At 37.9% G+C, this 13355-nt stretch overlaps 1 protein-coding gene across 1 annotated transcript; it reads left to right on the top strand.

Annotated features, from left to right (window-relative positions):
• rassf10a (Ras association domain family member 10a) lies at positions 1–4167 on the top strand. The gene has a single exon (XM_079858444.1). It carries the CDS (start codon positions 221–223, stop codon positions 1544–1546), a length of 1326 nt encoding a protein of 441 aa, XP_079714570.1. The 5' UTR covers positions 1–220; the 3' UTR covers positions 1547–4167.
• The last annotated feature ends 9188 nt before the right edge of the window (positions 4168–13355 follow it).

The raw sequence follows: 13355 nt of genomic DNA, 5'->3' as shown, positions 1-13355 counted from the left end.
CCTCAGTGCATTATTATCAACAATGAGTGAAGTTGGAGTATAAAGTCATGTGATGTTGGGAGGTGCCTGAGTCCTCAGAAACACGCTTCTGTAGTTCAGAGACAAACGCAACTCTCAGTTCACAGTGACGAGCGCGCGGGACGAGTCATCTCTCCAGTTGATCAAGTTTTCACCCCGTCTAACATTATATGAATGTGAAAGTGCCTCAATGTGAATCATCATGGAACAAGAGGAGAGCAAAATCTCGGTGTGGGTATGCCGGGAGGAGAAGCTGGTGTCCGGACTGTCCAGACGCACCACCTGCGCGGACGTGGTAAAAGTGTTGCTGGAGGACCAGACCATACAGCAAGGCGCGATGCTCAGCGGCACTCCACAGTCTTACTGCATCGTGGAGAAATGGAGAGGGTTTGAGCGGTTTCTGCCGAATAAAACGAAAATCCTTCGGCTGTGGGGTGCTTGGGGAGACGAGCAGGAAAACGTGCGCTTCGTCCTGGTCAGAAGCGATGCGTCGCTGCCCAACAGCGGACCGAGGAGCGCCGAGGCTCGGGTCGTGCTCAGCAAAGACAGTCCCTGCACCGCAAAAGCCACCACGCCATTTTCACAGGAAAAACAGCGGAGGATTGTGCGAAAGGCTTTTAGAAAGTTGGATAAAATTAATAAAAAGAAAGAAGAGGTTTCCAAAGACAAATCTGCGGAGAAAATGGAAACGCTCGTTCATCTTATCATCTCGCAGGATCACACAATTCGACAGCAGGTACAGCGAATAAAAGAGCTGGACAGTGAAATCGAGAGGTATGAATCAAAAGTTCACTTTGACAGAATGAAAATACACGGTGCAAACTATGTGCAAGACACGTATTTGCTCGACCAGGGCTTGGATACTGATTCCAGCGCGCATCCGGACGCGTCCTTTGCGCAGTTTGAGGAATACGCGTCACGCTGCGACCAAGTCATTCAACTTCAGGAGGAACTAACCGAGAGGGAGGCTCTGATGGAGATACTTACAGGTGAAATACAAGAAGAACTCAACCAAAGGTGGATGAGACGGCGGCAGGAGGAGCTCTCTAACAAAGACGCGGACAGCGCTGGAGAAGAAACGGCTCTCAGGGTGACTTCTGTCCCTGAGGAACCGGTCTCAGTTGCTCCGGACCTCCTAACAGACAATGAACTCCAATTAGAGGAGGAGAGGATCAAAACACAGCTGGATACGAGTTTATACATCGGGTTGCGCTTGAACACTGATCTGGAGACGGTGAAGAGCGACTTGGATATGAGCGAGGAGCTTTTGGGCGCGAAGGAACAGGAGTTGAGGGAATTACTTGAAAAGGTTCACAGATTAGACGAGCTGGAAGGGAAACAGGCTGATGACAGCAAAGATGAGGGAAAAACGGAACAACTGCCTTCCGTAGACAAAGACAATGTGTGGGTAGAGCAGGCGAGGGGACTGTCAAAGACATGCGGCAATGATGATGATTCGGACACCGGACTGAGTTCAATGCACAGCCAAGACTCGGATAACACACCTGTTTGCGAGTCACTTGTGTGACAGTTGAAGTCGTAATGGACCCAGAATCATTCAATACGACGCGAACTCAGGGAATATTTCGCCTCTCTAGATTTCTGTAATATTCTCTCTTTATAAGAGAGGAATGCATGTAAATTATACCAGTGTAGTGTTATGATCGCCTCACTCTCTAATTGCCTCACTTGTACAAATGGAGAATCGCTTATAAGGTGCAGCTTATCAAATTATAACTAATTAACCAATGCATAGACTGAGAGATGTCCACTGTGTGCTGACTAATGTTATAATACCAACACTATGTATTTGTTATGTAGCCTTGTGTTTAAATGTTAGAATTAGATTTTTGTGGTTTAGTGCATGCTGCTTCGCTCTTTCTAAATATAAATATAAAATTTACAGTGTTTCCTTTCTGGGAAAATATTGATGACTCTGATGGAATGATGGATTTTTGTCCAATCAAATGCTCTTTACAATGAGATTGACTAGCAAATGGCTAGCAAATAGAACTTAATCGTTTTTTGTTTTTTTTGGCTGGGATGTAACTGAAATCGGTTGGCTATTTAAAAATAAAAGGGATGCGCCTTTTGATATGGCCCATCTACACTTCCTGTTTCAACAGGAAATGTTATCACAGGAAAGAAACTGTGATACTAATGTCAACTTAACATAAGTCAAACTTATGTCAAACCCATGAACCATGATTTGCTAGTCAGATTGCAGATGGTGTTAGGGGGCGGGGCATTCTCCTTTTAGAGAGCATCTGATTGGACAAAAATAAGTGTAGTGCAGGATGAGTCATCAATTTGCTTTGGTCATTTTTACTAGAAGAGTAACATTGCAAATTTTGCCAACGCTTAGCATATACAACTTCTCAAAGTTAACGCGCATCGACTAAAAACCACAAAACTCTAATTTTTATTTAACGGAGTCTTTAAATGTCTACGGAATTATTTATTGTACAACGTTTAGGCAGATAAAACAGTGCGAGCCACTTCCATCTTCACCAGGTGACTAATTAGAATGATTCACTTAGAGCTTTTACACAAGGAATCAATTTGCATAACTAGAAAACATTCAGACCTGTGGGAACTAAAGTTGTGGGAATCAAAAGTTCCATGCGACGCACTGCTGTTTATTCCTACTTCTGATGCGTGAATCCCGGTTTGCTTACAGTTAAGAGATAGACTGAAGCATTTTCAAAACGAGACTGTTTTAATTAAACTAAATGTACAGTCCTGGAACTTGCAGTTAAGTCATTTCTTCTTAATCTTTTTCTTTATACCCATTCATTTTCTTGTCACAAGGGACCTTTCAGCATCAAATGCATTTTGTGGTTGACTAATTTCACACAGTGCATTTGCAAAATTATCAAGTGGAATGCCTAAATATGTTTTATGAATGCTGCTGTTGCAGCATTTCATCTCAATATGTGGATGCTTACAAAGTCAATTATGAATTATATCCACATCTGAATTAGAATTAATGCCAAAATCAAACTCTAAACTTTCTTGCTGCTGTAGTACAAATGCATTATGAAGCATAAAGTCATAAAAACATGCCACAAACTGTACATTCGGCTCCGGCATGACCTCAGCACAGTAAAACGTTTCTTAAGGTTGGGCAGGGCATCCATCCAACCAACCCTCAATGCAGAAGTGTCACCGAGTTCAAGGATTCGGTGGTGTATGAAAAGGATTTAAGAGTTAAGCCTTAAATGTGATGTTTAAAAACAGAGGAAGAAAGGGGATAGAGCCACCCTCCCACTTCATTCTCAATTACCCTAGTTTTGAAACAGATGAATTATGGTATTTGGAAAAGCCCTAGGTCAGCACCCTCCAAAATTTGCAGATAAAACAGGCGATTGTGTAAAACAGTGTTTTTATGTTCCATCTCTTCAAGTTATCATATAAACAACATCCAATTAAAGTTAAACCCCCGGTTTCACAGAAAGCTTAAGCCTAGTCCCAGACTAAAATGCATGTTTGAACTGAAAGCAACTGTGTTTTGTCTCAAGATGCACGCCAGTAATGTTTTGTTTCTAAGGCAAATTCATAAAAGCTACTTTAATGTCCTAATTGAACTAAGATCTAAGCCCTGTCTGTGAAACCGGGCCAGAGAGTACTGGAATGCTTATACTTATTACGCACTACGCAACTAGATTTAGGCTCTAAAAAAGGAGCCATTTATTTGTCAATTAATAATTTAGGCATTTAATTTCCCATCATATCATATCAAATCAATCAAATCCATCGGAAGTCATTTAAAAAATGGGGGAAATTCTGGGTCTGGTTTCCTGTTGGCAACTGTGATTAAAGTCGAAGAGGAGGAGGAGGGGACAGATGAAAAAGCACCATTAATCTGGATTGGATTGAACCATTTTGAATAAACAAGAGCTCTGACGGGTTTGGAAAAGATTCAAGAACAGCTGGACGAGCAGAGATGCACAGCGTACCAATGTGGGACAAACACCCGTGTTGAATCAGGAGGCATGCTGAGAGGGCGAAAATGACATTCAACAAAACCTTTAGGATTATCTATGGGATCCAAGAACTGCTGTATTGTAAAAACATAGATCTAATGTTTGCTATTATTTATTGTCCTCTTTATCTGTCAGAAATAAAAGGAGTTTATTTTGCAAGGGCACATTCAATAACCGCATGCCATTCATTACAGTAAGTGATGAGTAAATGATTGACACATGAAAAAAAATACCTCAAAGGCAAAAAGCGTGTCAGTTTTGTACTTGGCATCAAAGTTAATGCATGGAATAAACTGCAATTGTTGTCTTAGATTAAGTTTCGATTACAACTGTGAAACGGACTAATTTTAACCGCTTAGGCTAGATTAAGCCGCCATTGTGAGAAGCATGTAGCATTTAGCATAAAGAAAACAGGCTATGCAGCTTTTATCATTAGGAATGATAATACGCTTTTTTCCTGTTAAGACACTGTAGGTTACCAAAGCAACCACTACAAACAACATCAACAAAACACCACTTTATTTTTCTTTACATTTCTTTTAGACACCCATCTCTGCTGCAAAAACTATAGGGTACAACGGGGCTAAAGGCACACCTTAAGAAAAATTTGCTTTATTGCAGAAAAAAAAAACCAATATATGTTTGATGTTTCATTAATGGAGCAACAGATGTGTAAAAATAAATCATAAAAGTGGAGAATGGTCAGTGTATAATAATGTCTAAGTTAATACTTGTTCAAAACAATCACTTTAGCAAAGTTTGTAATATTTTCAGTTTTTTTTTAATACTGTCATTAAAATGTTAATATATAAATATATTTGAAGAGTTCAGATGCAAAAGCCTCTAAGTGCCATATGAAATTTTCTTCTAGAATGATCATTTTTATGAAGCGCGTATATTTAAGTTCAGTAATTTTACTTAAATAGCAATGAAAATTACCTATTAATTGCCATTTAAGTGAAATTACTGAACTTAAAGAAACGAGCTTGATAAAAATGATCATTCTAGAAGAAATTTTCAGATGGCATTGAGAGGCTTTTGCATCTGAACTCTTCATTTTTAAAAATACAGAATCCAAAAAAGTAAAGATTCTGAAAGGAAGAAGAATTGAAGGAGATCCCATAATAATTTAATAAAGACAATAAATTATATTTTATCATGATGATTAATATCATATTTGTTTCATTATAAATATGGTGATTATTTCTAAGGTTGACACCCAACTTAATATATATCAATATCTGAATCTAACCATGTCATTAGGGCTGTCACTTTACGTTCGAAAATCGATTGCACAATCGATCGGACCAACCAACGCAAGTTTCGAAAATGAAAATAGGGAATCGATTTTAACGGCCTTCTCTCGGAGCGCGTCCAGCTCGTCACGATCTATGGTCACGATACGCCCGCAGCGAACGCGCGTCACACAGCGACTGCAGGCTCTGACACACACACATAACGGCAAATTATCCTTCTGCATAATGAGTCTCTTTTTACTACAAAACTGTGAATTCTGCCGGTATTCAGACAGTCGCATGCATACAGATTCGGCCTACAATCGCCTACGTAGGTGAAATTTGTTTGACATTTCTAATGGTAAACACAGCCATGTTGAAGCCTGCAGTGATGTTTGGCAGTCCACTCTGCTTATTGTTTTTCGAGAATGTTGCACTCCTGTTTGTCATTGTGCACGAAACTTTACGCCAATAAATCATCAGAAATATTGCTGCCTTGTGCGCATCTCAAGCGCGGCGCGCCCTCTTTACGTTCGTCCTAATGCCTGTTAGTTGTCCGTGGATTTGCCTATATTTGGCGTTTAAAACGGAAACGTCTTTAGACATGGAAAATTGATTTTACAATCGATTCAATGAACACTTATGTCTCAAAAATCGAACAGGATTTTTTCACAAAAGTGACAGCCCTGTCATGCCAACGAATGGAGAAGTCAGCCAGATGTTTATCATCATATTAATTATTGAGCCTTTCGCCCCGAGAGCAGGGGTGCATTTTACTCCAAATACCATACTTTTACATATTCTTCCGTTATTGAAAAATCATTGAAAATCATTAAGAAGACATTTGTCTCAAAATATATTCAATCATTTCAGCGATTCTCATTTGCTAACTTAGTTAAATCTAGGCTACAACATTTTTAAAAACATCAAATATTAGATCAAAATAGTGCATCAAGGATCAGACAAATTTCCACGCGCATCTTAAAAAGCAGATGTTTTGGAAAGTGCTGTGGAAAGCTAGTGGTTTAGAGGAAAATAAAATCAAAGGCACTTTTTACCCTGGTGCACCTTTAGCCCCGTTGTACCCTACGCTGTCACCATAGGCACTCTGATTGGTCTGCGACTACACAGCCCCATACGCAGCAGAGTGAGATGCACTGTGTTGAGACACATTCCTTCCATAACCATCATTCAAATGTTGTGTGACTTGTGCAAAAGCAGACCTTCTGTTGGCTCGAACCAGACGGGATAGCCTTCGTTGCCCTCGTGCATCAATGAGCCCTGGACACCCGACACCCTTTGTGGTTTGTCCCTTATCGGACAACTGCTGATCTTTGCTTACCATCTAACCTACCCAGACCTGTGACAGGTCATAATGTTTTGACTCATTAGTGTATATATCAACTTTTAACTCTGTGAGCAGCATGTGAGTCATTCTGCAAAACGATTAAACACTGAAGGTGCTTTTCAGTAATAATGTCAGCTGATGAACTTGTATATTTAGCAGTTGAGAATAAAGCACTGTTAAATAAGAAGTCGCAGAGCATATTTCCAATCACAGGTGCACACACACACACACATGCTCGGGACAAAATTACAAACCTGTTTATATGGAATAGGAATGATAATGACATAACATGACAGTTCATGTTAGGGAAATGAACCGAGAAGCTCATTTTTAGGGAAGTTATATAACATCTGACGATAGTTTGTGCAAAACACAATATACGAAGATAGGCACTCAAGCCGACCAGCTATATTATTAAAAAAGGAAAGATGGATGTTTCTTAGTCAGAATGAACACTTGGACTGCTCTGCATGAATATTTTAAAATACATGGACTGAAAAGCTCTGTACTTGCTATGACACACATGCGCACGTGGACTGACAGATTGAGCGGTGAAATCTCTCTGAGACATTATGTGATCTCATGTGACTTGCACAAGAAGATTATAAATAATAGTTTCCTAGGGCAATGCCTTAAGAGAAGATTAAGATCGGCCAATAGCGAAGTTTAGTTAAATTCCAAACGCACACAGACAGAATGGTGAAAATATTAAAGCCGCCAGAGAATCTGTCCTGGCTATCACTCACAGAGATTAGTTCTTTTCCACCCTTCTGCCATGTGGCGTGGGCTTTTTAGCATCACTTTACGTTCTATCAGTATTTTCACTCAAATTATGCTGTTGTAAATATATATAAACAATGTTTTAACTGTATTTTGAAGCTGGGAAGAAATGCTGGGGGAGGGATTTGTAGAATCAAGATAGCGTGTGAATTTCTCTGCATTTGACCGCGGTGATTTACAGTAAAGGAATGTGAGTTTGTAATAAGGATTACTCATTTACAAAATGTAAACACATAGGGCTCATTTCCTTGACCCCAGTGAAAGACAAAGACAAACCCTGTCGATGAGGAAACAGGTTCCGGCTGAGATGCAATGTTCCTCAGAACATGTTTTTGAGTTCAACTGCTCTGCATTTTATTCGTTCTTCTGTGTAAACATGCGTTATTAGAAAATATCTTTGACGGTTCACCAAATATGAGGCTCGAGACTTTGCCTTGGGCAACATCAAAGATGCCCATCTAATGACAGGTTCAAATAAAATTAAAAAGCACGTTTTGAATCATAGCCATATTAATCAACAATATTAATTGATAATACCGTTGTTAATTGTTAATCTCACATTCTGTGTCACAGCGGTTTAAGGGCCATTCATATAGAATGAGTTTTGCGTTTAAAAATGTGAGATGCAGGGAAGTGAAATGAATAAAACACAAGGTCTAGAGATGTGTTTTTTAATAGTTGATCTATAGATTTGAGTGGCGCATTTCTAGATGATGCAAACACAAAGGTCAAACACGTCTGTCTAGCGCATGTTTACAAAGAAAAACAACGGAAAAGCAAAGCAGTTGAATGCAAAAATAAGACACGAGGCAGCGGAATTAAAAATATAATAGAACGCAGTGTTGAAAGATGCCTCAAACGGTTAAATACGTCCAACTAGTGCATGTTCACATAGAAAACAGCACCGGTGTGACAAATTGAAAACGCATAGGGTGGAGGAAAACTCAAGGGGCATTTAACAGGTTTTCAGCAGAACAAGTTGGGACACCTGCTCTGGAAGAAAAAAACCTAATTTGCTTCCACTTTACCTGTCAACGATTGTAATCTCAAATCAGAGCGGCTAATGTTACCCTGTATATAACTTGGTGGACAACAACGATGCAAGCATGCTTAATAGTATTGTATTAAAAAAAACAGAGCTAAATTCACACAACATGAAAAGTCAGATCAAAAATCCCAAATGTGGATAAATGGTTTGAAGGATTAACTAATTGCTTGTGCATTAGGCGGGACATCCTTCATCTAACCCTGAGGAGAAGCAAATAAGTACATGCTGACAGATGATGTGTTTATTATATTCAAGTAATCACCTGCATTACATAGTTCACATGAACAAAGAATTTGGATATAGCTATGGAAATAAAAAAAATATTTACCAGATTTGCATGATAAATCCAGTCTGGTGACATTATAAGTTATCTAATGCAATCTGTCTGGAGAAACAAAACCGATTTTTTTTTTTCTCTCAGACTGAAGATGCGCTTTGCAAAAACGAGTCAAAATGAATATGTTCAAATGTGCCGGATGCTAATTTTAACGCTCATGCATCCCATAATATGAATCTCAGGAAGCAGATGGCTTTTCGCCCTTTCCTGCAAAATGTTTCCCAAATGCACTGACGAAATGAGAGGAAGAGAAACAAAGTGTGAGTGTGTGTGTGCAGGTTATTTTGAAAGAGAAAACCAGAATTTCTCTTTCAGTCTCTGGTTACACCTGGCTGTTGGCTGCTTTCTTTCCAAAGAACCTGCATACTCATGAGGTTATTTAAAGCGGAAAACTGTCAATAGATAAAGAAAATCATAAAAAAAATCGTTGTTCTAATGTCACCATGACTGGACTTTTGAACTTTTCAGATGCCTTTTATGTAGATTATATTCTTTTACTCTTGTTCCAAACCCACTTTTAAACTAAAAATCTGATTATCCATCATAAATACATGATTTATTACATTTAATAATATAATATTATTGATAGTATCAACAAATAATTAATTTAATAAACAAATAATTAATCATTAAGGGAATAATTTCAATATGGATTGTTAAAATTATTTAAATAAATAAATATGAATTATATATGAATTATAATTTTAAAATATATAAATATACATTTCAGTTACAAAAAAAATTACAACTATGCCGCTAATGAAAGTTTTTTTATGTTGTGGAATTTTTGTGATTTAAATGCTTGAGATGAAATTTCATGAGAAGAAAAAGAAACCCAAAATTAAATATCACTTGTAAACAAAGTTTCCAATCAAGATGTAATTTTGCCAAAATTATGCAAAAAAAGTCAACTATTTTATTTAATTTTTTTCCAAAATGTCATTTACAAAATCATAATTTCCATCACAGAATGGTGTTAAATTGTAAAATATGATTAAGCATTATAAATACATGCATTAATACATTTAAAACTGTGATCATATAAACAGAGTGAAATATATAATTTCAATAAAATGTAAAAAAAAAAAAAAAAGTGTATTTATAATATTGTGAAAATAATTGTATTATACTTTTTATAAATTAAATATTTGACTTATATAAATGTGTCATTTCCATTTAAGCTTAACTTTTGCAAAAATATTATTTAATTGTGTGTTTTCAGGATTCATAGTTGTGAAACTAGCCTTAGCAAGACAAAGTTGTCTGCTATTTTGTTCCAAAATTTTTTTAAATGTCATTTCCGAAATCATCCTTTCCATCAGAGAATGCTATCAATCTTAAAATATAATTAAGCATCATAAATAGATTAATCATCATTTCCATCACAGAATGGTACACGATACATCAGATATGTGCTGGAAATGACACTGTGGTGTAAACAGAGGACAGTAAACATTACTGTCAAAGCCTTCATAGAGACACCATAGACCCTTTTCTTCAGGGACGGAAGCGATCAATAATTAAGCCTCCTTAGCTTTTAAACACAGTCTGGGCAGATGTTAACGTGTTTCTAACATATGCTGTCAGAGCCACTTCCGAGAACAGCAAGGAGACAAATTACATCCCGAACGAAGCCCCCGGACCAAGACATCCCTTTAGGGCAGACCACCTCTCATCTGTCCCGACCCGAACAGCTACATGAAAACTGACCTTCCACCAAATAAACGCCACAACAAACACAACACAGCATGTTGGCCTAAAGGTATCTGCTTTAAACAGGCTGACATACTCAACTTCACTTCTGTACGGCCTCCAGGCAAAACATTGACAAAAAGCCAAATGATCTGGAAACCTCGGGAAACTGGATCATATTGGAATGAGTCAGAGTTAAATTCATTGTAAATGTTTGACTCTTTTCTTGGTGGCTTTCGTTTTCATTTAAACAAAACAAGGTGACTGCAAGATGCAAGATCCGTCCTGGGACCAAAGCGGACTTTCGTCTTCCCACGCTTTGTCATCACAAACAATATCTTTAATGGGTTATTGGTGATGAAATATAAATGGTGCATCACATTAACAAGCGCATTAGAGAGAGGAGGAAGTTCAAACGGACGGGGATGTTTCTCAAATACAAACAAAGCTGACCTCTGTGTGCATTCGGGTTTCAGAGGAGCAAAAACCTGCCGGCTTTGATCCTGAACTAGCGGCTCTCAGCCATTACAAGGTCATGAAGGTTCATTCAAAGCATTCCTCGACTTAATAGGTCACTACGCTAATAGATTATGTGGAGATGGGTGGGAGCGGGTTGACACAGGTATGCGGTGTCTCGCAGGGGTTGTGACACGCTCAGAGAACAGAAAGCAAAAGGCCCTTATGGACATGCAATGTACAACAGAAGAACTTCTCGTAGTAGTAAACGCATTAGACATTCTTAAAAGAAGATATTTTTGTACAGTGCAACCGAAAAGTGCAACTATTTCACTTATACTATGGTTACCACACCTCAAAACATTGTTCAGATGATGTATTTCAAGACTTTTGCCATAATTTTGTAAATTACATAATCCTACTGAACCTAAACTTTTGAATTGCAGTGCATGAATAAATATAAAATAGATACATTTTTATTCTTATGACCAATGACTATACATTAAGTTTTATAGTACCATTATTTTTTTATTAAATACTTATTGAGTCATTCGCAATGCTTCATGGAATTATAGTTAATTCCCAAGTGAACTTTAAGATTTTTTGTTTGATTGCTTCAAATTAATGTTGTGACTCATCTCAGAGCTGGTTGAACAAGTTAAAAGCTTAAAGTCTTTACTGACAAATTTTCTAAAATCCATATGATGAAAATTAATGGGAAACATATGAAACCACCTAGCAGCCACTTACAACCTAGCAATCGCTTAAAACACCCTAGCATCCATCCACCCAGAATACCCTAGCAACACCCTAGTAACCATCCAAAACACTATAGCAACCACCAAGTAGCCACTTAAAACAACCTAGAAACCATCCAGAACAGGGTTAACCGCATAACAATCCACCAACAACACTCAAAACACCAAAAACTTTCTGGTCTGCTGCTTCGTGATTAGTTTTAATTTGTGTATGTTGTAGTAAACGGCGGCAAAAAACCTTTTCAATAGTAGTCAGTGACTAATGTTCAGTTTAAAAAGTTAATTTAGGCCATTAAAGATGCTTTGAATGGGTAAAGAACTGAAATACTGGCTGTTCTCCAAGCCTCCAACTTCATTTGAGTTGAAGTCAGCCGGTGAAAGTGCGAGGTCTGTGTGACAAAATCTAACAAGACTAATGATAAGACTATCTCAGGATAATCAATCAGCTTTTCAGTGTGTGAATAAAGCCCTTCCCACGTTACTCTTTATGTTGACTTAACTACAAATTTACCTTGCCATTGATGTCAAAACGTGTGAGAATGTGGAGCGTTTCAGGACTGAATCTATATGCTCACTTGCAAACAGAAAAAGGCCTTCGAGGGGTATGAAGCGGGACAAACAGAGGAGGTGATAAAACAACATTTCAGAAACCGGCTCCTCCACTGTCACATGACATCAGTGCATGTCTCGTTCGCGTGTGGCGCTTTTCATTTGAAACCTACACCTCAGATAATTACAGGGCCCAGACACTTTATTACACACCCACGCAAAAGCACACATGCTCTCACACAAAAAGTTGTTTTCTATGTTTTTGTATCTTGTCACTGTACTCCAACTAGCAAGTACCAACCTCTTACCAGAGAAGGCTGTGAGCCTACAGTAGAGAGGCCTGTGGGATCCAATAGAGCCGGGTTATTTTTGTGGCTGATCTTATTGCATATGCATTTGTTGGAGTTTTCCTTTCAAACGCAAAGTTTATGGGAGGAGAGAATTTAAATGAATCGCTCAAGGTGATTTACTAAGGTTTGTGCTAGTCAATACCAATAAAGGATGAACCAGACGTCTTAAACCAGACGCTAAGTAGATTGTGTTGGTCATTATGGAACTGACCCGGCTGCGTCTGTGTTCTTTCATTTAAGAACTTCAGAACTTTCCACTCCCATCGGCGCTTTATTGGAATTGCGTTCTCGCGCTAATTTGCTCTGCTTTGTAAATCTGACCCTTAGTCTCTAACAAGCACGGCTTTTAATTACATTGACATGTACACAATATTAAATTCACAATATTAAAACCGCTACCTTGATTTGACTGGAATATTATCTCACAGACTCTCAAAATGTAATTCTCAGAAAACAAACATCTTAGATGCTCTGAAGTAGGATCATTGCTGTTTTGCAATAGCTTTTGAACTCTTGTAATAAAGATAATTCTTGTGCGATAATTTGAAGAATTTCTTTAAATGGACACACTTTCAAAAATGTACCGTGGTTAAGCTAAGACACAACTTAAACTGATTAAGCATATGGATTTTTTAAAAGGATTCTTAACAGGATGGAAATAAAGCGCTAGCAAGTTTTCAATTGCTCAGTTCTTTAAATTAGGGTGTCAACTTGAAATTGATCTTCCTTTTCAAATGTTGATATCCAATTTACGTAATTTTATGTAACAGGATACGATTTAATATATCAATTTATTTG

Source organism: Squalius cephalus (genome assembly GCF_949319135.1).
Source record: "Squalius cephalus genome assembly, chromosome: 23".
Lineage (NCBI taxonomy): Eukaryota > Metazoa > Chordata > Actinopteri > Cypriniformes > Leuciscidae > Squalius > Squalius cephalus.
The sequence above is the reverse complement of the archived record's forward strand: the minus strand, read 5'-3'. Positions and strand labels throughout refer to the sequence as shown.

Coding starts and splice junctions, on each gene's coding strand:
- rassf10a (XM_079858444.1), top strand. CDS start 221: ATGGAACAAGAGGAGAGCAAAATCTCGGTGTGGGTATGCCGGGAGGAG.